At 36.3% G+C, this 27,058-nt stretch overlaps 2 protein-coding genes across 8 annotated transcripts in view; one reads left to right on the top strand and one right to left on the bottom strand.

Moving 5' to 3' along the window:
- The window catches only part of LOC113672318 (unconventional myosin-Ia), a 29,933-nt gene extending 19,625 nt beyond the window's left edge, over positions 1–10,308 (bottom strand). For all 7 annotated transcript variants that reach the window (XM_089183235.1, XM_089183237.1, XM_089183236.1 and 4 more), the window contains exons 1-13: positions 10,077–10,308; positions 6,609–6,711; positions 5,687–5,841; positions 4,815–4,930; positions 4,260–4,354; positions 4,016–4,120; positions 3,416–3,462; positions 2,925–2,988; positions 2,794–2,807; positions 2,153–2,237; positions 1,628–1,734; positions 1,187–1,337; positions 477–595 (exon numbers count right to left, since the gene is read on the bottom strand). In XM_089183235.1, the coding sequence (XP_089039361.1) occupies positions 477–595; positions 1,187–1,337; positions 1,628–1,734; positions 2,153–2,237; positions 2,794–2,807; positions 2,925–2,988; positions 3,416–3,462; positions 4,016–4,120; positions 4,260–4,354; positions 4,815–4,930; positions 5,687–5,836 (1,053 nt within the window). In that variant the 5' untranslated portion in view covers positions 5,837–5,841; positions 6,609–6,711; positions 10,077–10,308. The remainder of the gene's footprint in view (positions 1–476; positions 596–1,186; positions 1,338–1,627; positions 1,735–2,152; positions 2,238–2,793; positions 2,808–2,924; positions 2,989–3,415; positions 3,463–4,015; positions 4,121–4,259; positions 4,355–4,814; positions 4,931–5,686; positions 5,842–6,608; positions 6,712–10,076) is intronic.
- Positions 10,309–10,350: 42 nt separating this feature from the next.
- LOC113672325 (cyclin-dependent kinase 5) lies at positions 10,351–26,671 on the top strand. The gene is made up of 12 exons (XM_027188599.2): positions 10,351–10,550; positions 10,674–10,762; positions 11,462–11,529; positions 12,364–12,424; positions 13,271–13,327; positions 13,905–14,000; positions 14,718–14,792; positions 14,871–14,967; positions 16,134–16,203; positions 22,802–22,862; positions 24,654–24,740; positions 26,417–26,671. Exons 1-12 carry the CDS (start codon positions 10,514–10,516, stop codon positions 26,510–26,512), a joined length of 894 nt encoding a protein of 297 aa, XP_027044400.2. The 5' UTR covers positions 10,351–10,513; the 3' UTR covers positions 26,513–26,671.
- The last annotated feature ends 387 nt before the right edge of the window (positions 26,672–27,058 follow it).

The following is a 27,058-nucleotide window of genomic DNA, read 5'->3' as shown; positions in this document are numbered from 1 at the left end:
TTAACTAGCAGCACAAGGTGAGAAAACGAGGTTTGTTAGATATTTATTATTAATATCTCTAGGTTCAAATAGAGGGGGAAGATTTTAAATTCAAAAAAACTTTAATTTAGTGGGCTGTACACAATTAAGCACAAACACTGTACTTACTTATGTAAGAAATACAATAATTCTCTTTACTGGGAGAGCAGTCTTTGAGCATTGTAAATGAAACACAAAACATTTGTTGGATATTCTTTTAGCAAGTGCAAGAGTGTTAAGATAAGGTTTTCTATAAAGGACATGCATTCATGTAAGTGATTTCTAATAGATAATATTTTTATAGCTGCCACCTTCTTCTAATTGCTAAGTACTAGTTATTTCCTACTAGGCACCCTTTCAAAGGAGTTTCACTGCATGTGAACAGGACACTATGATACTTAACTATACTCAGTGCAGGATATTTAGGATTAAATACTTTTAAACAATGAAAAACATACTTGCACAGAGGTAAGATGAGTTGAAACCCTCTCGTTACCAGCCTCCACAGTTCTCTTAGACAAACCATCTTTCAACAGTTGAGTTCCACACTGAAGCATCTCACATGCCCAGTCTAAGTCTGTTGTAAGAGTTTGATAAGGAAGTGAAAAATTACCATAATCAGTGGAAGTTTCAAGAAAAGCAGTGGATATTTACCATGATGCAAGGCAATGTAAATATCCACCACTTTCACAGACACTGAGGTGAACAACTGTTGGTAAACCATACAGGCTGACTACATTGTAACAAGCCAAACAAAACAATGTTCCATTTCTGACTTATAGATGCCAATATATATGATTGTATAAAAGAAATTAAATTCCTTTCCTGTAAGTGATTTCTTTCTATAAAAGCAGTGAGCTATTTTTAATTTGTTACTCTACAGCCTCTGGAGGGTGAATAAAGTAATTCGAGAACTTACAATCCAACTGAAAGGAGTGAATGAGTGAACCTGACGAAATCTGAAAGCACCAAGCTACTAATTGGTGATACATATAGATCAACCTTAAAATTCATTTAACTCATTCACCCTTTAAAAAAGACTTCCAAGAGGAAAGAATCTACACAGTCTGAAAACAGTGTTTGATGCCTGGATCAAGCCATGGTGAGGAGTAAAGGTTGATCTCTCAACATTATCTGCCAACCTTAAAGCAAATTTTAGAAAACTTACACTTCTCGTTTGTAGGGGCCACAATATCATGTCCATCAACTTTATCAACAGCTTCATCAAATGCAACATTCCCAAGGTTCAAAATGGCAGACAGAAGAGTGTAAATGGACAACTTATCTTCTTGAGTGAACCCAACAATTTCCATTGCCCTCTTGTTGAAACAGAGAGGAATTAGGTGACAATCAAAATGAAGAAAATATGCAGTATGTTACAGTTACACAGAATAACATCTTTGTGATAAATGTATCTTTAGAGAACAACCAATTTAAAAGAAGAATCTGGACATTCTGTTAGTAAGTGTAGATTTGCGAGAAGATACTACAAAGAGAACAGAAAGGTTTCGAAGATGAACTACTCGAACGACAAAGTCTGAGCTTTTGTGATCATTTTGTAAACATTCTAGAACTAAAATACTATGCAGAGTAATCTTGAGACACTAACCTCAACTACTACAAAGTCCTTCTTGTCATCTATTGTATTGACCTTCACACATCCACTGTGATTGAGGTAAGTGTAATCATTACAGTCACTCACAAGGCAAAGTTTCCCTGTTTCAAGTAGAGATGCAAGAGTTGAAATGAGGTGGTTTACCTGTATGACTGTTCATTAAAAGTTACATATCATCTGAAAATATGCAATGCAGAATGATATGTCTAGTGAATAGTAGCAGTGTATTTTCAAACAGTTACCAGAAAAAATACAGGTCTCCAGAAAAAAAAAAGACACTTTGTTTAACATTGCCCAACATAACAAAATGCTGACCACAGCACTTGTCTTTACGATAGGCAGCATGGCTAATATTCACTATTGGGCATTCCAACAACATCTTAAAGAGGCAAGGATTTAAGGAAAAAAGTAATAAAACAAGAGTTCCATGTCACTTGGAGTTTAGACCATAAAAACTAAGTTAAAAAAGCCTTGTAGAATTATAGCTCTCTTATTTACAGTAATTGCAAAATAATTTACCAAGAAGTTCATCAGAGGCACCAGAGAGTAGATGGTAAAAAATATGGAAATTCCTCTCCCCTTGGGCTTGATGTACCACACGGGACTGTTTAAAAAAAGTTGCCAGATACATATTTGCTTCAAGAGACAGGGTTATATAGTAATTGATAACATAAACAGGAAATACTGTAAGTTGTGAAAAGATATGTGTTGAGTACACCACATTTTCAAAAACATAACAAAGTAAATAGCTCATTAAGAAATTCAGATTGTTGTGAAGCATGTAAAATTAAGAATGCATCTAAGATGCAATTTTAATTAATAAATCACATTTCATGCATATGCAAAGAGTGAAGATTAATTTCAATTCAATAAATGTAATTCATCAAAAAAATTTCATTAGCAAATTATTATAAAAGGATAAGAAGAGATCATGGTAAATTTGATCTCATTTATCAGATAAGGAAAGATTTTATTCATTTTTTCAAAAATCTGAGCCTCTTTGAGCCTATCACTGAGGCATAGATTAGTTTTCTGCACCTCAACTATCCTGCACACTTCCAGTAATCAGCAAACTTAGGTAAAAGTGTTGTGCATGTGAACAAATAAAGTAATGTCAGTGTATGGTCACTTTATTCCAGACCTTAAAGAATCAAAATTACCTTTTCCAGCAAATCTAAAAATGAAATGAGAGAGTTAAAAGTGATTAGAAATTTTCCTCTAAAAAGATGTTGAAAATAACAGTGTGATTAATTCACAAAATGTAATACTGATGTAACACTATCTCTCTTACACTTTGTGATGACTCCTCCAACTGGATCACCTTTGAAGTCAAATTCAAGATCCATATATTTTCCCTAAAAAATCAAACATAAATTTTACAAACTTATCATTCACTTTAAAGAGTTTGAAACTAATTTGAATCATTATCTCTAAGTAAACAACATTCAAAAGTTCTATGAAGTATTAAGAAAAGGATTTGTATAAATTGAGAACTACCAAATTTGAAAAGGGCAGTTAACAGCTTATTCTAAGAGTCTCAAGAGCACATACTAAATATTAAGTAGATCAGCCTTTAGTTGCCGAAGATTTTCATCATCCAGCATGTTAAAGGACTGTTCAAGTCCTCAAAAATAAGAAACTAAAATTTCAGGAATTTCCATGGAGCCCAGGATCATGAAGATTCCTTTATTATGCACAAACATTTAATATCAAGGAATTGGAAGAATCTACTGACAGTAGCTACATGTACATGTAACATTGTTTCTCATTAAATCCACTTACAAAACGAGATGAGTTGTCATTCCTAAGAGTCTTTGCATTGCCAAATGCTGCAAAAGTAACATGATACTCATGAACACCCAACAGGCACAATCTCTTGAAAAATACAAACAATAAGCTTTGAATCCCCTCAATCATCTCTCCATCACCTTAAGTTATTCTCTCTTTTGTTCATCTGTTCATTTCATTCATTTATTCTTTCCATTAATTGACCATTCATTCATTCAATGATTCATTCACTCATTCCATCAATCAACCACTCATCAATTCATTAACTCATTCCTTTGCTTTTCCAATTTAATTTGCATCGTTAATTCAATCAACCCTTTCATCAATTAGTCAATTAAATTAATTCCCGTATTCCTTCAATCTCCTGTTCATTTTCTACTATCCTTTCATTTAGTTTATCTTTTGTATAGGAGAACTAACAAATCTATCCACTTGTTACTTCATTGATCCACTCTCCAATTTCTCACACACAACACTCACACTTACTTACTGTACACACTTTCCTTTGAACAAGAAATCTAAGATCCAGATATGAGAAACCAATGAAATGGGTGACAAGCGTTAACTCATATAATTATCCAAAATATCACTAACCTTCCAAGACAGGATTAGACTGTAACAACTGTTCTTTTACTCTGTCCACTTCCCAGCCTTTGCCAGACACCGCTGCCACATACTGCATAACAACCTTGGATGCCTCTGAAGAAACAAATTGGAAAGATCAGTGGTGACTTCAATCTTGTCAGCAGCAGGCAGGCATAAATAATTTGAAACACCCAGATAACAAGCTAACTGATGAAGCACACAAAATGATTCAGTATCAAACAATAGAACCTGCCTGTTTTTCCAGCTCCACTTTCGCCAGAGATTATAATACACTGATCCTGGTTGTAATCTCTCATGGATCTGTAGGCATCATCAGCTATGGCATAGCTGTTTTAAAGAAAATGCAAATAACAACCACCAACCACCAAGTTTTGATAAGCAAAAGCTTAAATTAGAGCTAAGGAAACAGTTCCAATTCAAAGGGCCAGAGAGATTTCAAAGATGTACTGGGTTATGGTATTGCACCTGACTGGTTGATGAGTTGGCTCACCCTGGATGGGCTTCATGCATTACCTCTCTCCTACAATTTCGTCAGATTTTTCTGACAATTTGGTGAAGTATCCATTTGTTATTACTCCCAAGAGGATCAAGAGAGGAACGCTTTGTGACAAGGGTGTCTTGCCCAAGAATACTAAACAAAGATGTCAGCCAAGGATAAAAAACAGACTTCTTGATCCACGATTTGTAGGCTACAGACTGACAAAGCAATTATACCACCACATCTACAGCTTTTAAAGACTCAAAGCAGTTCATTATCCTTTGTTTTCAAACACTGAGCTGTACTCACATGTGAGGAGGTAACTCATAAATGTTTCTAGATCTGTACTCTGCTATCCTCTCAGGAGTGTACAAGTTGAATTTACGATAAGGATTGATTGACACCACCACATCTCCAATGTAAGTCTGCAAATAAAATGAAAAAAAAATATGACATCCCCATTCCCTTACTATATAATATATTTTCTAGACATGTACAATGTACATTCATTCAAAGCTACTATCAAGAGGTAATATTGATAAATTTATTTTGTACAAGTCATACTTGTATAACTATATAACCACTGAAAAACATTAACTTCCTGTAAATTAATGTCATGCAAACTTGACAACTCCATAAAAAATATTGTTGTAAAAACTATGGGTAATGCAGCCAACCTTGACAGTAACAGTGTCTAAATGTATGTGCATGTACATCCAGTCTACCAGATTTACATAAATTATGCACTGGTTAGGTAGAGAAAATGGTTCGGTATTAACCTATGATCAATTTTAAATCTGATATGTTTCAACAACTGATATTTAGAAGCAGATGGTAAAATATAATTCATCTGGTGATCATCACAAGGCAGGTGGGGAAGTACAATGTAATATCACACAATATTTAATTTTTGAAATGCTCATATTTGTGATGCTTGTATATAATTGTATACAAAGGAAGGAAGTGTGAAACAGTAAAGGGTGACAACAAAAGCTCTAAGATGTCTCAATAAAGAATGTATTATTTTAGCAATTCATGTTTTTAATGTTGTTTATACATCTTTAGAAGTCAAGCACAACAGACAAAAGTGTGAGTTCAAAACAGCATTTTTCAATGTAATTTGACTTTCAATTTACAAGTAGATTTGTTGGTTCTACTGGGAGAATTCATTTAAAACTTACATAGATATCTTTGTTATTGTATCTGTCCCAAAGGTTCTCTATCACTGAATCTTCGGTCAAGGACTCAAGAAGCACCATGTCACCAACTCCAACCATGTTGTCCAACATGCTCCGCCCACCCACTGCTACTTGGTCTCCTGGTTCACTCATGGCTCCTAAATAGATACAAAAATAAATATTACTATTAAAACTACTTCTTATCTCACAGATCTTGTTGTACTGAATTATGCTCTTGTGTCAATATTCCACACTGTCTGCTTCACTTTCCATACAATTTTAGCTCTAGAAATTTGGTGTTCTAAATAAAAGCATTATCCTCTCGAGAAATATTTTTGTTTCTTCTCATCACTTTACTACTCAAAAAAGTATTGATATTGGAAGAAGAAATTCCATCAGTTTTGGTTGCAAAGTCATGGCCAAAAGGTTAAGGATGTAAACAATGCAGAGTACCAACATACTGTCAGGGAATAAAAGAAAGAGCTGTGGGTTGAGGGCAATCATCTCTAGGATAGACTTAAGCATCTCAGCAAAGGAGGAAAACAGAAAGACTACTTTCACATGCTACTAGAGTAAGATACAGTAAGTTCTGGCAGTATGGTCCCTGTGGCTCACAAGCTAACTAACTCTTAAATTAATGTAGTCTATTAAAAATCATCATGATAAAGGAGGTATGTTTCTTAACCTAAAGAAACTGTTTTGCTAAGTCAATGGCGAGTAATTTACAAGATAATTTGGTTTTATCAACAGAGTTGTTAATGTGAAAAGGCCATTGTAAACTGATTTGATGTTTTGAGTATTAGCCCTTTATCAGAGTGGATTGAAATGATAGGCAAGAAATTCACAATCACATTCATAATAAATAAAAAATTGTATTAAATAAATTTGCTCATACAATATGAAACTACCCAGAACTCAAATTTACCTGACACTTTACTCCTGCTGACTAAACTATCTTATTATCAACTTCCTCTCCTTGGGCTGAAATTCATCTGTGAAGCATTTAAATTCACTTGTGCCACAGCTACCTGAATTTGATGAAAAAATAAAGAAATTGTGGATGTACAAAACCCTAAACTTGAAGGAAAAAAAAAACCAGCACAAAACCATGCAAGTAGTGATAGCAAGTGCTGTCTCAATTAATGTTGGAATTGCATGATAAAATAGGCAAAAAGCTGCATAAGACCAAGGGTAAGATGTAAACATGATTATCTACAGTACCTGGAGCATCAAAAGATATGTTAATGAGTACTATAGTGATTATACAAAGTCATAAAAATGAAATGTACTTTGAGAGGTGAAACTGGACCGATTAAGCTTAAAATTTAAAATATCTTGATTAAAATTGCATGATATTCAACTAGCTAATGCCCAGGAGAGAAACTGAAAAATTAAATACAAAAAAAACAACCACCTGTTAAGCTAATTTCTAAATCAATATTTAATCAATTTGCAACAATCTTGACAAAATGCAGCTAAGTCTTTACCATGTACTATGACAAAAAGTCCAGCTAAAACTGAAAACCTTCATACTGAGATTTCTTATAAAGCATAATATTTATCTACATTTAGCTGTTTTGTAAAATCAAGAGCTCCTTACTTGCAGCTTCACATCAGACAAGTTAAACTAAATTTCTACTGTTAATGAATAGCTTACTAAGAGGAAATCCTGGAGAGCAAATACTTCCATGAAACAGATTTCTAGCTCCAGCATCACAACATGGATCTACATATAACTTAAGGCTTGATGAATTAATAATTAACATGTTGCATTATACACAGACACATACACAGACACATGCATATCAAACAAACTAAACTAAGTTTGTGCTGTTCATGAATTAGTTATCAGGAGTGAATCCTGGAGAACTCAACCTGAGATGAACTGGAAATGTTTTTGAAACCAGTAGTACATTGTATGCCCCAAATCATTTTAACCTGTTTCACTGTCCAAATGCAAACTTCCCTCACTGCATTTATTTCTTACATCATTCTTCAATCCTTAACTCCCAGGATTGATTGATTAAAAATTCAATGTAACTTCTCCCTATAACATCTATATAAAATCCAGCAAACAGGTAATGGGAATACTCAGACTTAAGGCAGAAGTTATCTTGATCTAACACAAAACTTCTTGTAAGGTATTTACAAGGAAGTGTATAATAGATAGAGGGGGGAATTAACAAGCAGATATTTGGAGTTTAAGGGTTAATTCTCAAAAAAATAATTTGCATTGCTCAAAAGATAGTCATACTACCCAACTAAAAGTTCAACTTGACCACAGAGCATTCCTCTTCATCAGAGCAGTGGTATAAGATTAATCTATGTTAAAAGCTAGTTTGAATCGCTGAAGTAGTGCACACTGTTGGCAGGTATCACTATGGTAACCATACAATAATAGCCAGAAATAGCAAAGAGACAAAGAAAATTGATTGAGAGTACATGACAGTGCTCCTGCAAACCTTATGAGGCACCAAAATTCACACTTTTGTCTAGTGAAACTGTTGCATAAACTTGGTTTTAGACTGGCCTAAGTTACACTTAGCCTCATTAAATTTGTATTTTTCTGTATAATTACAAATAATTGATCACAATTCTTAAATGGAGAGACAAATAAATCTTGTTTCAAATATTTATTCTGAATTCCATTTCAAGGAACAACATAAGCAAAAACATTTGCACAGCTGCATGATCAATCTTAGAACAAAGAAGAAGGGATAGTCATTTATTTTTAGACACAATACAAAGATTAGCTCTTCAAAAACAAACTATGCTGAGTGTCTAAACATAGCTACAATAAGATAAGGATGCTCTTTAGAAAGATCTAGCAGCTGTAGTAGTCCCTGAGTTGGAGTAAACTATACACAGGACGATTTCAGTTAATTAGTTAGTAAATGAATGTTAACAGACATAAATAACTAAGATGGTGATTAAATGGCAATTTATCTTGTAGATTGAGTTTATGAATGTTCAAATAAAAGGGGACCAGTACAAAGATCACTGCTTTTCAAAGAATATCATGATTACAAAAATTGCAGGGCCATGTGTTGGTTCTTTAGGTTTAGCTAGGTCAACTTCTGTATTTAAAGAAACATTACCAGAACATGAAGCAAACATGTCAAAACACACTTCTTAGCAGACCAACATTCATTTCTGTTTATCATAGAAACAATTTTGTAAGTACTGTCTATGTGACTCATAAACATTATTATTGCAAGAAAAAATGGTGAAATAACAGATTGCAAAAATTTCTTTCAGAAGGACCTTGAAAAGCCTCCAGGCTGTTTTGGATTGAACACACTCTCCTACAGACCAACAACTTGATGCTTATAAGTGTTAATAAGAGACCTTGTAGAACCATGCAGTTTTTTTCAAAAATTTGGCCAAACTTCATTGAAATTAACAAAAGAGTCCTTAAAGACCCTCTTTGATCAAAGGATTTATTCTGATTTCACACAACATTCAACATAAAATTTTCCAGAAAGAAAGAATTAGCAAATCAATAGGTTATGCATAGACAAGAGATTAGCATGAAATAACAGCCAAACAAATGAACCATGGAGAATAACAGTTATTTTCAATCCATTAATTTTAAATAGCAAGTCGCCTGTATTAATTCCAAAACAACCCATGGTGCCCAAAAAAGAGTTCCCCGTGGTTTTTCAAAAGATCACTTTAATCGATGAAGTTATAACTTGAGTCTCATACGGCTTTCGGGTAAATAAAACTCTTGTATCACTAACTGCCTTGCACTTAGTATTCAATAGCCGGTGGCAAAATACATTTATGCTTTCACATGCTGTCACTGTTGCTATAATTCATGTACATCAATTCAGGTTTAAAACTACAAGGCTGCGATAAATTCTTAGAGTTATTATGACCGGAAGTTTTTTTTTCTCTTTTGGCAAGTTGCCATAGTGTAAACTGTAAAGAAGATTTAGTTTTATACAAAGCTTGTTTTGAGAGTACACGCTCGGAAGATTAGTAACGTGAACTCTTAAAAACACTCCTGATATTGAATATTTTTCTCCCATTAGAGGGTGATTTATCTACTACAAATAGACCTCAACGCATGCTGTACACGCTTAACTGTTAAGAGGGCGATATCTGAAAATGCCACTAGCTTTTGAATTTTTCCCACGCCATTAAATAAACGTGATTTTTAACTTAACGCTTCAGAGAGCTTTTGAGCCACATACACTTACATGTCCAAATACTCGAGGGCGAAACTGATCTAAGTTCATCATTTCTGTATTAATAATTTCATTCTTACTATATTTAATAAATGATCGGGAAAAGTTTTAATTTTCCACACTTTGAAAAGTATTTTACGATAACAAAACTCAACTACCGGCCACTACTTGTTCAGAAATAAACTACCATTTTTACGTACCTTGGTCGTGTGTCGGTACCTAGACAACCATAAAAAAGTAAGAAGATTCGCTTTCAACTTCAATTTCTAAGGTCCGGCCTACGCATCGACGTCGGGCCCATAATTTTTTCACATCCGAGGGGTTAAACCTTCAAAAATTGGAAAAATTTCAGTAAGCATTCGTCCAAAATAGCCCAGACACTACCCTCCAGAGCCCTTCCCCCGAGAAAATTCAGATTGTTTGGCGTTAGCTGAGACCGCGTTATTTTGTTGTGCGGGGTTTCCCATTAGTCTCAGATCTCCAACAAAAAACAACAAAGGCCTGGTGATCCAAAGGATGATTTGTTGTCATCGTCAGAAAGAGTCGGTGAATTCATTTAGATCCGCTTAGCTAATTCCGCTAGAAAAAGCCAAAGCGTATCTCTGAATGTAGATAGTTAAAAGGCCGACACCGGATTATGCAGAAATATGACAAACTGGAAAAGATCGGCGAAGGTATACCTTCGACATTTACTGCTTTTTGCGCATGAATTCATCTAGAGTGCCGTTTTACAAAATTTCCTTTGCGATCTCACTGCGCGGGAAATGTATTCAATTCATTGTCATAACGTTCTGCAGGTACTTATGGAACCGTTTTCAAAGCAAAACACAAAGAAACGCACGAGATAGTGGCGCTGAAGCGAGTAAGGCTTGACGAAGACGATGAGGTAAATTATTTAGAATGTTGAAGGTTGTATTTTGTGCTTTCCTCGCTCCAACAGTGATCACCCGGGGAAATCCAATGTGTCCATTTTATTATTTATTAGTTAGATGAGCATATCAAGAAATGCTTATGCTTTTTTTTAGGCTGGAAACTGTTTCCTAGAAAGAAAACCGAAAGCAATTTCATGAAATGAGTGTTCGGAATAATCATATCAAATACCTTGCTAATTGCAGTAGTTTATGCGCCGTACTGTTGTCTAAAAGTTTATTCCCGTGAAATCTTGTATTTTCCGAAATCGTCATAATTTGATTTTTTGACTAATAGCCGCGCCAGCGAATAATAAATGCTCTCTTATGGAATGTGAAAATAAACATATGCCGTGAGCTAAGATCAATTCCGTATACAGTACAATTGACTCTAACAATTGTTTCACTTGTGAAAATCCAAGGACAATTATTATCCATAATGTTTTACTTTTTCTTCTTCTGAGTATCTTATTGCAACCTTCATATGCCCTAAATATTCAAGGCTTTTTACTGTATTACTTAAATGTAGATATATTTTTAATTGTAAAACATGTCAGCTGTATTTTTACAAAGAAGCATATGGTTCCAAGAGTCCACTTTTTAAAAAACAAAGTTCAAGAATCATTTATAACTTCCATTTGTTGGAACAATTTTGTTTCTGTGTTCTTCAATTCAAGGGTATCCCCAGCTCAGCTCTGAGAGAAATTTGCATTCTGAAGGAATTGAAGCACAAGAATATCGTTAGGTAAGTAAATTATTGTAAGACTGTATATTTGCCTATATTGAAGATATGTGATTAACAGCTAATAAAAAGAAGTAGCACTTTCCTATCAGTTGTTTGCCTTAAATTACTGTTGAAACCACAACTTCTGGTATGTGAAATCTCTAAGACCAAGTCTTATATCTAGATGTATGGCAACTTCTATGAGTTATGTGCCTAAATCAGAGGTTCAGAGTGAATCTCCCTGCGAAATCTCTTAGATAAATGTTAATTTGGATATTGTTTCAATAGAAGATGCAAAATCAGGTAAATTTGATCTCACTGTAAAGAAATAAGTTTGAGACCCAGCAATGATTCACGTCTTAATGGTTGCACACATGCCAATATTTAAAAATTCATACTGTATTTTCAGTCTTAAGATCTCAAAATCAATTCACATCCTGTCTGCCATACATTATTTTAATATAATTTTAGCTATGAGGATTTGGTGGTAAATTAAACCAGTCCTTCTAGTTTCTTGTCATCACCTTTCTTCTGGAAAAGGTATCATGAAGTTGTGAAAAGAGAAAATATTCTGATAGCTTTTAATTTTTAGTTTTAGTGATTGTTCATTATCCCTTTACACCCTAAGAGTGATTAGCATCAAAATTCTCCCTACAATATCATCCCCAAATCACATATTTAAGGTCATGAGAATAAAGGAAATGGTCACCAAGGAAAGAAGCTTTTGATTGGGAAACAAATTCTCCCTGACAGCACCATAGGAAATGTATAAAGAGCAGTTTAGAGAATATGCATACTGACATTAGCGTGTAAAGGGTTATAGAAAACTTGACATGTTTATCCTATCCTTGTTAGGCTACATGATGTAATGCATAGTGAACGAAGGCTGACATTGGTATTTGAGTACTGTGATCAGGTAAGAATGAATTTATCAATCTTACTTGAAGTTTACATAACTTTATGTGTTTTAGATTATGATTGATCAAATACGTTTTGTTTTTGCCTATGTATTATTGGTCTAAACTTACCCCATTTCCAAACCTTACATCCACTACTGACAATAAGTATTTGATGTTTGAAATTTAATTCATGACTGGAGAGAATTTTTTGCTTGTTACAGAAGAAATGAAATATTTGTTTGGTTATAAACTCACACCAGAAAACACTCAAGCGAAAACTTCCTATGCAGCAAGCAGTAAGCTGTTCATAAACATTTTTCATGCTCATTGAAAAATATTTTAAGGATTATGAACACAATAGGGAAAAAAACATGCATGCAAATTTGTCCTTGGATATTATCTGTTCCTCAAAGCTCACAGTTTTCCTTGAGCTTTGCCTTTGGAAAACTGTGGAACAGGTAAAGTCAGTGGACAAATATCCATGCATATGTTTGCAACAAATAGAGGCTATTGTTTATTAATTTTATGATCTTCATGATGTCAGGCATTTGTCATCCTTAATGCAGTTTGCTAGTAAGCGTCAGACCCATGTTTTTTTAGTCTTTGGGCTAAATAACAGCAATGTCAAACCAAAAGTCAAGTCATGTTTACCCCTTGAAACACCTTTTGAAAGAAAACCATTCATGACTATTTTTGGACACTGAAGACTCTCATTATCAATTGATCAAATCAAATCACATGTAATCCTATCGCTGCCCTTAATTTAATTTGTGATATAATTATGTTCTTGTTTCGTTGTATGTAGTTGCTTTGCCTCTGTGATGATGAAGACTGTACTGTCAAAATGACAATATTTCTTTCAGGATCTCAAAAAATACTTTGACAGCTGTCAGGGCGATGTTGACACAGCTGTTGTCAAGGTGTATATTGAAATAATGTTATTCTATGAATCTTCCTTGATCTGAGGATAAAAGATGGAATTTAAAAGTTTGAAGCTTTTTCCTTATCAAAGTGTTTTGAGCATTTTCCAAGTACACCTAGGGCCAGTACATATATAGACTGTGAATCAGTTTTACCAGAAAGAACTCAGTAAAGATACCATTTGTTGATCCCACACTTCAATTACACATTTGTGTAACTTTACTCAGTAGTTAGCTGATGATGTACATGTTCTTTTAAATCCACTTTGTCTAATTTCATCTTTTTGTTTTATCTAATTCTGTTAGAATCCTGACAAATTTTTTTTTTCCATATCATGGTTGCAAAATAACCAAGATAATTATGCAGAGCAACTGTGCCTTGTCAACCCAGCATAATCTATCAGAACTTGTTTGTAAATACCGGAAAAAAAGCAAATGAAGTATGATTAGCATATTTTTTCTTGAAAACATGCTGAAAATTAAACAGCAATGCTTTGCATCAAGGGTATAAAGGACAAGAAATGAAGTGAGTGGGAACAATTTTACTTATTTATTTATTTTTTTAATATTTTCCCAGTCATTCATGTATCAGCTTTTAAAGGGCCTAGCCTTCTGTCACAGTTGCAATGTACTCCACAGGGATCTGAAGCCTCAAAACCTCCTCATTAATAAGGTATGACCCAACATAGCATTGTAAAATATAATTTTATCCTTTTTTTCTCAATCATTCTGTTAAATGAAACCAGCTCAGGTGAAAGGAGCTTCATGTGTTATTTGTGACCTTTTTCTTTCAACCAGCAATTTTTGCCTTCAGCTCAGGGAGTTTGGTGAGACAGAGAAATGCCAAAGAGGCTAAGGTGCAGGGGAAAGGAATTGTGAACAACTGAATAAAAAAATTGAGAAATAACACTAACTTTATCAAGACACACATTTTACATCTTCAAGCAGCATGTGGAGAAAAATGTCCATGCCCTTTAGGACTCAATGTAAATGGAAACTATGAGTAGAACCTTAATTTGCATGGAACCAACACCTGCTGGAATATTTCATAATTCTCCTTACTATTTACCATACTAGTTTTATGATATAAGTTAAGAGAATTTGGTATTGATCAAATGTTTATTCCCATAATTGATAATTTTTGTCTATTCTCATCACTTGCCTGCTAGCTATTGTATTGATATTGTAAGGAGAAATTCTGTCTTGGTCACTCATGGGAGTGAAAGGTTTAAGCCAGTAAAGCTGATATGAAGTGTCTTCCAAGCCTTCATTACATAATGGCTATATTACGTTTCCACTGAATGTGACACCAAGTTTGTAAGTGTGTCTGCCTGGCTGCCTATGATGTCTGTGAGGTTGATACTGATCTTGCGACTTTTTTTGCCCATAGGATGGTGAACTCAAGCTTGCAGACTTTGGTCTTGCCAGAGCTTTTGGCATTCCTGTCCGTTGTTACTCAGCCGAGGTAATTTTATGTGAATTTCATTGCTGTGGATAATCCTCAGTCCACTCATGCAGTGTCTCTGTATTTCTTTGTGGTCAGGTGGTAACATTATGGTACCGTCCTCCAGATGTCCTTATGGGGGCAAAGCTCTACTCCACATCCATAGACATGTGGTCTGCTGGCTGTATTTTTGCAGGTCAGATTTGAGTTGTGTTGCTTCTCTAGGTGATACATGTCCTGTTAAAATGTATGAATGTTTTATATTACAATGTTTTCTTGCAATCAAACAGTTAACCCTTTCACTCCAAGATCTCATTAGTAATTCTCGTCATTGTCTGCTGTACAATTTCCAAGATGTTAGTACAGAGAATTTGGTATTGGATCAACCAATAATCCCTCAATCAACATTTTTCTTTATTCTTGTCACCAGCTGTCTGCTTGGTATTGTATTGATACTGTGAGGAAGAAATCTTTCTTAGTCACTCGTGGGAGTTGAAGAGTTTAAAAGAAATATTATTTTAACCCTTGAAAACGTTATTGTTGTTATGGTTATTTTCACTCTAGTTCTAGTTTTCCTTTGTTTTTGATTATGGTTAGTAACAGATACGAGACAAAGAAAAATCAAACGAGTTTGATAAATTTAAAACTAGGGGAAAATGTTCGTCATTGTATGCTAAGGAGACCATGAAGCTGCTAGATTTGATCTTTCTTATTCCAAACTAAAATTATTAGTGTTAAAAGTTATTTTTAGACTTCTTTCGTCAATGATGTTACACACGGCTCTCACTTTCAATTTCTTTTGTGAATAATCTTCATCGAGAACGAGTAACACTGCATGCGATGTCAGCGTGTATAACATTCCGATACCCTGTTGGTTATCACAAGCTACTCCAGAGATCTACGTTAACGGAAGTTATCCAAAACAGCTGAAGAGAAATTGTTGCAAGAATACGGCCCAGAGCAATTTACAGTGTGTGTCGAAAGCAATCCGAGATTGCAATGGTTTACCTGACTTCGCTGTGTGATTGGGCTAGAAAACTCGCGCTGCCCTCTCAACCAATCAAACTTAAAACTGAAACCAAACGTAGCTTGGTCACTCGCGTTTTCCCGCGCTTTAGACAGTTTGCTTGGTTTTTTTTCTTTGACTTCTCATTGGCTCTTAATGACATTTTCCCCGCTCTGATTGGCTGTTGTGATAACTTTGTTTTTGGTCCAACAACACCCAATCGAGTCGTGTGAAGTCTCTTGTCGTTATCATGTCTTGTTCGTACCTGACTGATCGCTTATCAGTGACTGAGACCGTTTTAAGCAAAAGTGTCACATAGTGAATTTGTCTCAAGCTATATTCTCATTTCTCTACAGAAATGGCCAACGGGGGCAGACCTCTCTTTCCTGGAAACGATGTCGATGATCAACTGCGACGTATTTTTAAGTATCCTTTGATTTAGTGTTACTGTGAGAACTGTTTTCCTTTTTTATTTTTTCTTCTTTTTTTTTAGGGGGGGGAGAGTAGGGTATTTCATTACCATCTCTCTTATACCACGTTCACACCATCAAAACATGTCTAATTGAACAAAGTTTAATGAAACTATGTTTAATTAAACATGGTTAACTGATCAACCCGTTCACACCGAGCAACAAGAGCTGACAACAATGCAGCCTCATGTTCATGCTCAGCCTCGCGTTCGTGTAATTGTAATTGACGTAAAATGTTACAACACCATACAGCAATAACATGTAAAATGTAAACAAAATAGCGGATGGGCGAAATATTGTACTTTTGTTTTGGAAAACATGGAGAGAAGAAAGCCGAAAAATCGCGGAAAATCGCGGAAGCTTGCCAGGAGACGACTCTACCGATACCTCCGCCGCAGATGTCTTGTGTCATCTGTATTTTTATTGTTGTTGACGCAGCAACTATTTCGATGCGCCCCAAGTTTACCTCGAGTTTGGAGTAAAAGCAGGTATCAATCCTTTTGGGAGGAGACCTGCCAAGGCTGGAGCGATGATGGTTGGGTAGAGAACTTAGAAATAGGCGCTTATCAGAGTGTGAATTCGTGTCTGGCAGCTGCTGTCGTCTCTGTCTTCATAGCCTGCAGCTCGAAGATATGCCGCAATTTCTAGCCATGTAGGCTTTTTTCTTGTGCATGATTTTAGCTGTAGCTGGATATTCTCGTCTCCTCACTTTTCAAGGAACAGGATGGTTTCTTTGTGCTCCCAAACTCTTCCGCGCGTTTTGGTTTCTGCCGCCATTTTGAATGTGTTTTATTGGACACGATTGTTACACTACCTCGCGAGGTAGTTTTGTTAAACACGGTTTTAGACGTGTTTTGTTAAACGCGCCCGCAGTGTGAACGGCCAGTCTTATTAAATCTGTTTATCAAAACAAATTTTTAACATGTTTAAGCTTTGGTGTGAACGGGGTATTAGTCTAGAGCCACTTTTAATCGAGTATCGAAATTATTGCGGGATTTCTTAGGGTTTGCTCTGCTTCGCTGTGTGATGGTGTAGAATATTCGCCCCACTTTCTAAACCAATCAAATTTAACACTTAAACCAATTGCGAATCGGTCATTCGCGTTTTCCCGCGCTTCAGGCAACTTGATTGTTTTCAGCTTGAGTTCTGATTGGCTCCTTTTCTTTTGTCCTCATTGGTTGTTGAGATTAGTTTGGGTTTGCGACAAGTTATGTTCCCATAAGTGACACGTTGGAAATGCAGGTCTTGGTGACTTCCAATGATACGTTCGAGATTCACTCTGTTCGTTATTATTCTGGTGACCGCAGAAGACGCCATATACCTGGGATGATGAATTTTGCGATGTTTTTAAAATCATTCTCTTTCTTTCTCTATTTTTGTAGACAAGCGACGTTCTAAAAACCGGAATTACGTTTTACAAAATGTCTCTAGAAGAAATTAGGGCAAAATTTGGAAATTCAGAGGTTTTTGTTAGGTTTTTTGGCCATTTTGATGAAGGATATTTCCATACGTTTCAGAAAGTGTGAATATGCAAGTGTTGTGATGAACCTCCTCATTACAAGTCGATTCTCGGATAGTTTACTTAAAATCTTGTTAGCGATAGGCCCACTTGATTCTTCGACTTGTTTACAAAAGCCGTATCGTGTTTGTTTGGCAGGAAAGAACATTTTTCTATAAACAAAGTTATCATTGATGTCGCTTTTGTGGTTTGTGAAGCATTCACCTTGAAATTTTTTATAAGACGTTGATCTCTTTGAGTGCTTCCCATATTGGATAACGTTTAGCCTCGTCTACGTCTTCAAAACGTTGGAAGAAAACAATGTTGGCCAGTATACTGAATTGCGTATAGCCGAAACGAATACTCTTGTTACTGAGCGACCCTCTCGTTTCTCTACCTTGCTGGAGCCTTTTTAATGGATTTTAGACTTAACATTTACAGCCGGCACCATATTTTCTAGACTACCTATCTTAATCGTACTGTCTTTTCTTGAACGAGGAACCTAAGAGTACTTAAGGTTTTCGACCCAAGGAGACTACCTTGAAAAAATGTTAAAAAAACAAAAATAAAAAAAACAATTAATCCGTATTTGTGTTAAGGAGCTTTCCTCTGGCTTCGGGTGACTGTCTCAGGTTGAAGTCGTAGATGAGCATAGTGTTTCAGTCGGGAGAACACAGTGGCTGAGGGCCTCGCACGTGAGGTATTGCATGGCGGCACTTGACATTTCCTCAGTACTATGCACATGATTTGCATGGTCCAATCAGCTCATCCGTTTGGCTTCTCTCATCCTAAACCTCGCGTGCAGTGCAGGTGATTCGCGATATCCTATCAAAATTCTCCACTTGGCTGTTTCTACCATGAAAACTTACCTTACGTTCGCTCGGATAAGCCTCAAATATTCATTTTGATTTCATTCCGCGTCTCGTTGAGTTTTGAAACGAAAGATACGACAAGACGTCGATTTTTTTGTGTCTATCAGTGACACAGTAGAAATACTGTGGAAACATTGCGATTGCAGAAGTCGAATCCATGAACTTCTGATCAGATAGACTCAGGGTCGCTCTGCCAAAGAGCGAAAACGAAGGACAACCACAGGTAGTCCAAGCTCAAAACATCAACGTCTGTGTTTTGTTGCGCGAAATGCGCAATATATACCAAGTATTTACATCCATATTAAAAATGGTTGTTTAAGGTTCCCAAGTAGAATTTGAGCGAATGTTAAGAAAGCCTACCTTACCTTTTTTTTGTCAGTTTTCTCCTACGAATTCGACCACTTTTGAGTTCTATGTTGAACTAGTTTCTTCTTCCGTGGAAAGTGTGGCCTCTGATAATCGTTACATTTTAGCGCTTGCCATTCTGTCGTAAGTGAATAGGAAATTTACGAGAGGGTTTCGCGGTTTTTTGTTTGTTGGTCTGTTTCTTTGTTTGTTTTTTGTTTTGATTTTTTGTTCTTGAAGGAAAATAGTAAAACAAGAAACAAACAAGGCAAAGAGAGCGAAAAAAAAATTTGGAGATTAAAGCTTATACGTTTTGATTTAAAACATCTAGCTAAGAAATTCTGTTAAAAACGTAATTCTCCCTGGTAATTGTTACTATATACTTCTGGCGGGTAGGTGCCCCCAATATTGCTATTGCTATCTGATGATTGGCTGAGCTTGGGCTGCCTGTGCAAGAGCAGTCGTTACTTGAGCTCTTCTGAAAAGCCGCCGCGAAGCTGTCTTTATTTATCACCATGAACAACGATACATGACAAACTCATCTATCATTACATTCTCATCTTTGTTCGATACTCGTCGGTGTCACCTTTGTGGTCCTCTAAGTTGATAAGTGTAAACTCTTAAGAAAGCTTTCCTCTTAGAGTGTTGTCAATATGAGATCACGTTTATCCCCTCTGTAGTTAAGAACCCTCGATCAAACAATGTTGGCTCGTGCTGTAAACAAAAAGCTATTCAGAGCTATTAGCTGATGCTTACACGTACTTTGAGTATATTCTGTTGAAAAATTTTTTCCATCAACCAAGCTGTGGTTACCAGAAAACCAAATTTCAAACTAGAAAAACCGAACGCGCCCTTGAGTGCGGTCGTAATCGCCATAAGGCAGCCAAGCTAAAAGGGTTAACTTTTCCTTTCCTGTTATTTGGGAGGCACGTAATCTTTCGGAAAACATCTTGTAAAAGAGGCACAGCATGACCAGACAGGCTGGTTGCTGTCAGTCTTATCCCGGATTAGCATTCACTAATGTACTTCTTCCACAGATAAACGATTATTTTTTCTTGTTTAATTTCTGATTTTTATTTTTGTATTGTTTTGTTTTGTTTTGTTTTGAAGTTTGTATTCCTATCTGGGTTCTCAAAGTACACATTGTAATATTCTAAGTCGTTAATCTCTTGTATACCTTGGAGAGGAACTGGTATGATTCCTCTGCAAAGCGATTTATACAAAGAAAACAAGAGACCCTTTAAGTCTGGCGTGTAACGCTTTGTGCACGCATACGCAGATTTCATTAGTGACAGGCTGATGCTCTCGAAAAAGTTATGTTGGACATCATCCTTACAAGTAAACATGTGGTGTGAACGTGTCTAAGGAAGAACGATTGAAATCTTTGGGAGAATGTGATCTAGGATTAAGTTTAATTGGCTTTCCTAGAACTCAGAGCAACTGTGACAGAAATAAATATTTGGCTGCAGACGACGAAAAGTGGTTTTTGGTTGAGCGACCGCACCGATAATTTTACCAAAAAAGGATCAATTGAGCAGAACGACGTGAAAGTGCGTTGTTTTGTTTCTGCCACCTTTTTCTGGTTATGATTCTGTGAAAATTTGGCCGTTTGGCCGTTGTTGTTGGATTGTTTCGTAGAGATACTCTTCTTGGTACTTGCATACATTTTTCTAAAACAATTTTCTCAGTTTGTGTTGCAAGATACAGATCCTCTTTTTAAAGATTATTTTTTATGTAATCTTTCTTAATTTTTTTGAATGCTCTTTTGTATCGAACGCAAAACAATAAGAAAGGTTAGACAAAGAAAATGATCAAAATGTCACTTGTGCCCGTTTTCGTGGTACCTGTTCACCGTTTGTTATTTCTAAGAAACTTTGAATCTACCACTTCACGCGTCTTCGAAGAATACGCGTTGGTAATGAAATAAAGAGGTACAATTCCGTAGTATTTAGACTTTTACTTAAAAATCGTTTTAATTTAAAACTTCGTTTTTTGCATGTTAACGGTTTCATATTTTAGATAACGTGCTTGGATTGCATAATTATTAGTTCCTTGTTGACGAAAATGAACAAAATGAAATGCAATTAACCTTGGGTCATTTTCATGTTTCACCAAAAACCAATTCCGCGCGTTTGTGGTTGAAAAAAGCACGGTGTCTTTCAAGTGTACGGTGCCCTTGAGGTCGAATGAGGTTCTCCCAAGAAATTAATTTCTTGTTGAATTTTCATTAAAATTTTTCAACACGTTTTTCCATTATACCTCATGATTGTTTAGCCATGTATCCTAGATCAGGGTGTGGTGAGTTTAGGCCCTATTTGGACTTCTTAAAAACGTGAAAACATACTTGGCATGGTTTTTAAGACCTTCCTGCATGTAACTGATTAGTATCAGGGCACTTTTACATTCGCGAATTAATGTCTTAAACAGGAAATGTACATACGTCAGAGAATTTATTAGAGTTACACACAAAGCGAGGTATTCTTTTGTTGACCTTCCGTTGACTTTGGCATTGTTCCCACTTAATTGGCACAACTTTTAAGCAAGTGGGGGCAAACTGTAACCGCAATGTTTACATGCGATAAATTGTGTCATGTTCTTAGATACAGGAAACAGTTTCCTGTCTTAGACAAACATGCAACACAAGTTAGGCGATAACATGTAGTTTAGCACTGTTCTTGTCTTGCATCGTCTATGCTTAATTTGATTGAGGCCTCTTAAATGTAGATCATTTGGTTTAAATAGAGTAGAAAGTCATAGATTTGTGATGAACATGGGGCCATAATTGAGAAACCATTTCTGGCGTGTCCCTAGCCGAATTCCCCCCACCCCCACCCCACCAGGTGGTAGCTTGTTGGGTATTTCCTAATATGTTCCCACGCGAGACTTGAGGCCTTCACTGTGAGGCATGTCGATAACTTTGTCCCGCTTTTCACAAATTTTTTGGCGCTGTTCGAGGATGTTTCTTTGATATGTTGGATCTCTCAACAGAGGTTGTTTCTTCGACATGTTGAGCCGGACAAGAAGATGCCCTACTTATTAAAGAGAAGTCTAGAAACACACACATGCAAAGCGTATTATGTCATCATAAAACGGAAAAATACTTTCAGACTTTGTTTGTTCTCGTGTTTTATTCATGTATAGCGGATCTACCTGCAACGTTACTTTTTGGGCCAAGCTTCCTTAGGTTATTTATTCTTCACCATTAGCTAACTGTGGTTTATTCCTTTTAAAGTCAATTAATGCATACAGTTGAGACAGATTCATTGTTGTTCGTTTTGGGTTTGGCCCGAATCATCGAGTTGGTCTTTCTGCGGCTTACTTAAGAATAGCGTTCAGATTTTCAAAAGCGACCGGCGAATTAATCTTTCTTTAAAAAGCGTCAGTAGTGTTTTTTTTTTAGAAAATTAAATAAGGAACACGCGTGTGAAACTGCGATGAATTTGGCACTAGATCCGCGGAAACGCTTATATCATTGATCCCAAGAGCTGCTGGAACTCTGGTCTAACTTGATTAAAACATCAGTTTGCTTTTACGAAAGCCGCTTTGAGTATGCCGAATCGGACGCAGCGCGGCGCAAACGGCCCATAATTAATCGCGCCCCTAACTAGAGCTTTAAAAAAATTTTGCTTTTTGTTCTAAGTAATTAAAATGCTCTTTATCTTTGACAAATTGACACAATTCGTTCACGAGATCTAGAGTTGAAATAGTCACACGTTGCTTTCATGTGAAAGGACTGTAGCTTGACTAAGCCAGATTAATCTGGAATTGCTTCGACGGTTTCTTTACGATAGTAGTTGGTTTATAAGTAATCTGATGTGAATTCCTTGACTATACTTAAGAATCCTAGGACCACCCTCTGAAGAAACATGGCCCAATGTGATCAAACTTCCAGATTACAAGGTAACTGTCCAGTGTTCTTTCATTTCCCTTCTTTCATAATAAACGGGCTGATACCTCATGTGTGTTTTACTTCGTGCATTATCAAATAAATCGCTTTTTTATCTTTATAAATACTCTTCCTAGAATTGAAATTGCATGAACATCTTTTGTGGGTAAATATGAAATAAGCTTTATACAGATATAAGCGATAAGTGAGTTGGACGTAGATATGGAGTGTCTTCCCTCTCGAGTTGTTGTCTACCTACTGGAAAATTTCTGGCGAAAGCTGGCAAAGATCCGAGACCTCTATCTAGTCTCTCGTCCAGCTTATACTATTACGCTCGAGGGGAAACAATCGATCACTGTCAGTTGAAAGTAAATTGTAATCGGGGTTGAACTAAAATGATACACACAGAATGTGTCAAAAGTTTAGCGAGCTTAAGCTTTCCTTGTACATCGAAAGGGCTTGCTTACTTATCGTTGCCATCTTGATCTTCAATTGTAAGGAGGCCTCCATGAATGAAAAGGTTTCAGTTTTCTGCCTTACGTAAGGAACTGACCAATTCATGTGCAATCAGCTTTAGGAAGGCTTTCCTCACACGTCGAAAGGGCCTGCTTGCGTATCATTGTTCATTTTGGACGCATTTGTAATCGGTTCTTCATAGATGAAAGGTTTTCAATTTTCTACGTGAGAAACTGCATTATCTATGAACACTAAAGCTTGTTGTAATGTGACACCAAGCTAAACAGAAATTGAAGGCTAACGTTCAAGGAAATAAGAAGGGAAAGAGGCAAAAGAATAGGAATCGTGCGTCACTTCCCAAAAGGTCACTTGAAAATTGAAGAAATTTCGCAACCTTTCAATTACCCTCTTTGGGCGAAGTCATGCATTGCTCGAGAGCACTTTGTGCAGACTGTTCTAGAAAGTCAGGGACTTAGTCGCCACTTAAAGACTTAATCTATAGCACGCTTGATATTCTCTTAACTTGTCACAAATAAGCAAAACAAATGATCAGGCGAAAAATAAGACACATGGAATTCAAGACATATATCGTTTATTGATCACGCACTTGGTTACTTTTCAGTAATGCTTAGTTATGCACTTAACACCTGAACTTTTGGCGCTGAGAACCTCTGACATCTGATAGAAAATTAGATTTACTCCTACGCAACATTGCGAGAATACTAAAGTAGATTTTGGTCCGCTAACCTAACTAATGATGAAATTCTTTGAGATTTGTGCGTGTGGTGAAAAGTTTACTAGCCATTTCCTTCAGTTTGGCTTATAACCGACACCGCTTTTTCATGGCAAAGACCAGCAAGCGCTTGTAAATATTCTTTCAAATTCGCGGTAAGGTGAGAAAATAAATTTTTAAGCTATGAAGTCCTCATAAACCAGGAAAGCTTCAAAGATCAGGGTTGACCTAGTGATTAAATAGGGTATGTCTGTCCGAAAAGTGCATTTGACGAAGCGTAACTGTGGACCTTTTGAAGAATACAACTTAAAAATATAGAATCTAAGTGATTAACAATAGGGGAGTTTTTTGTTACTTTTCTAAGTTTTTTATTTCCATTGGTGACGAGGAGGGCAAAATTCGTAACTTGAAGCGCGAGTTGCAAGGTAGATTAAACTGCATTTTTACACGATAAGATTTAAATCCATGAAGTCCTTCTGGACAGGACGCTGTCCCATAGCAATCGCCTGACGATAGCTATGAAAACAGTAAGGAAACATTGTCGTGGGATTGTGACGGAGTTAACGACGGACATTATCGGTCCCGTTTCTTTTTTTTTTTTTTTTTTACTTCCTAGGACTTTTCGCATCTTCAAGGCGCCGGGGCCGTTTCGTTTGCTGTGGTTGTACCCAAACTGTCCGCTGCGGGAAGAGATTTGTTGCAGGTATGAATTGAACACTACATGATTGTAACTAAAGGATGGGATTGCAAAAGGTTTTTGATTTACCCACATGGATCCGTAACTTAGATAGCCCTTCAACATTCACTAGACGATATCTTCAATACCCTTACCGCAAAACCTACTGAAGACAGCAGAGCAAGTTTTTGTTTGCGTGTCAAAACAGTTTGGGTTCATACTTCACCGTTCTTTTTGTAAATCAACGAGGTGAATCCACCAAACTCCTCGTGCTATGAGGACATTGAAAAGTGACGGGAAACTTTTCGCTTTAAGTTAGAAATTTGTCGCTTTCTCTAAAAGAACAGTTGGAGATAACCAAGGAAAGGATAACGACATTTTTATCAGATCTAAATCGATATGAGATCTGCAATACAACTGAATCCGAAGGCGTCGTCTACCTTGATGTCCCTATGATCGTTATCGTTCAGTCTAAATCATCTCTTCGAAGCCAACCATTATGAGTTTTCTCACACTAACAAATGGCGAGGCACCGTTTTAAAAAAATTAACTAGCACATTTTACTCTTATTACTATCATTATTTTGCACAGATTTTACTCCCAAAGTTTAAATGTTCCACCTTTGTTATGTAGATAAAGAAAAGCGGCGGAAATTGTTCTCGCCCCTTTTAGTAAAAGCTTATTTATTTTAGATAATAAACCACGCAGTTTCGAATGCTAAGCCAGTCCAAAATTTTAAAAGCAGACCTAAGACCCCCTTTGTTTAACCCTACTGGCCGCCATCTTGAAGCTGCGAGGCAGGTTGAGAACAACTGCCACGTCGCTTAAAGTGTTTTGCACTTGTTTTTGTCTTTGACCCGATATTTTCGTCCATTTTTATATGAGAGTAAACATGACATGATCAAACTTGCGTTCTCTATATGGATTTTTTAAATTATCGCATGCAATATAGGGTTATCGTTGAGATGACTTCTTGATGATAAGTGAAATCGTTCAGCATCCTAAGTTCTTTTATGAGATAAATTTCAGCTTCTGATATTCTAATGAATATTAGAAAACTAAAGAGGACCGTTGAAGAAATTAGTCTTTATTCCTTGATTCTCGAAAGGTGATTTCAAGAGAGGAAAGGCCGCTTTTTCGGTTTATTGCTGATCTCTGCCACATATTAGGGTCAACAAGCGTGTCCTAACTGCCAGGATTATTATCAGGGTCGTAAGCGTCAACTTCTTCCATAGACGTACATAAAGTAACGCTTTATGTCCGGCTTGTTAAGGATCCCTTCTTTGAAAAGAAATCATGTTTTATTCATTTAATCAACGTTTTTCGTAGGGGTAACATTGTTAAAAGGAATTTGGAATGCTTGTTGATTTTCTTATCAACATGCCAACTTTCCACATCAACGCTCAAATTATCGATGTAAAGCATTTGTTTAAGTTCCTTTGTCTTCTCTTCCCTTAAATTGACTACTAGCATTTACGATGAGAGATAAATTTCACGCGTTTGTAACTTTTTTCTATCTTCGACATTTAAGATTCCCACGTCCGTAATGGCATCCTGTGCATCAGAAATTTTCAGAATGTGTTTTCAAGTTATTAACTTATTATTGTTAACAGATGTACTTTTTGTCATAAGCAAATAACTGGCCTTTAAAGTATTGCTGTTGTTTTTAGTTCCACTAACGTAGCCCTTTCTTTTTGTCTTAGAAACTCTTGGTTCTTAATCCAGCTCACAGAATATCAGCGGAAGACGCTATGCGTCACACGTTTTTCGCCGACCTCAGCCCAACGTTTCGTGCCTGAAGCACTCAATAGTGACATCATTATCTAAACAGACTACACGAATTTTATGAGCAGTCATATGTTCTTCCAATAGAAAATGAAATCCTATCGTAATCATATTTTATGTAACCTCATCAATGTGTACATAAATGTGCAATAAAGTTTTATCAATGAACAGAATGATTGTTGTTTGCCTGTGTTATTATTACTGGCGAAGTCTTCTTCTGAGAACAGTTCGAATGCTATCTGCTTCTCCCCTGATTTCAAATATTCCTCACTACAGGGATAATTTTTAGAATGTTCTTAATCTTAGAGTTTGACTTGCTCGCAAATTTGCCTTCTCGTATTTATAAACGTATTTAAGGTAGCACTTGTAATACTTATCAGAAGGCGCGATATATTTCATCCTGGTCTTCTCTTTCTTCACAAACGGTTCACCTGGGTTTTAGTTAAGAGGCCAGCAATATTCCATGGCCTTTCACTTCTTAGCCAAGTAGTCTACCGCTTTTAGAAGGCTAGAACGCTCGGGAACATCCGGGAAACAGAAATCCAAGGCGTGCAGGGGAT

The sequence above is a fragment of the Pocillopora damicornis genome, chromosome 9, assembly GCF_964200805.1.
Source record: "Pocillopora damicornis chromosome 9, jaPocDami1.2, whole genome shotgun sequence".
NCBI classification, from domain to species: Eukaryota; Metazoa; Cnidaria; class Anthozoa; order Scleractinia; family Pocilloporidae; genus Pocillopora; species Pocillopora damicornis.
Note: the sequence above shows the minus strand (reverse complement) of the source record. Positions and strands in the feature narration are given on the sequence as shown.

Coding starts and splice junctions, on each gene's coding strand:
- LOC113672325 (XM_027188599.2), top strand. CDS start 10,514: ATGCAGAAATATGACAAACTGGAAAAGATCGGCGAAG. Junction 10,551..10,673: donor ACTGGAAAAGATCGGCGAAG/GTATACCTTCGA, acceptor AACGTTCTGCAG/GTACTTATGGAACCGTTTTC. Junction 12,425..13,270: donor TATTTGAGTACTGTGATCAG/GTAAGAATGAAT, acceptor TATTTCTTTCAG/GATCTCAAAAAATACTTTGA.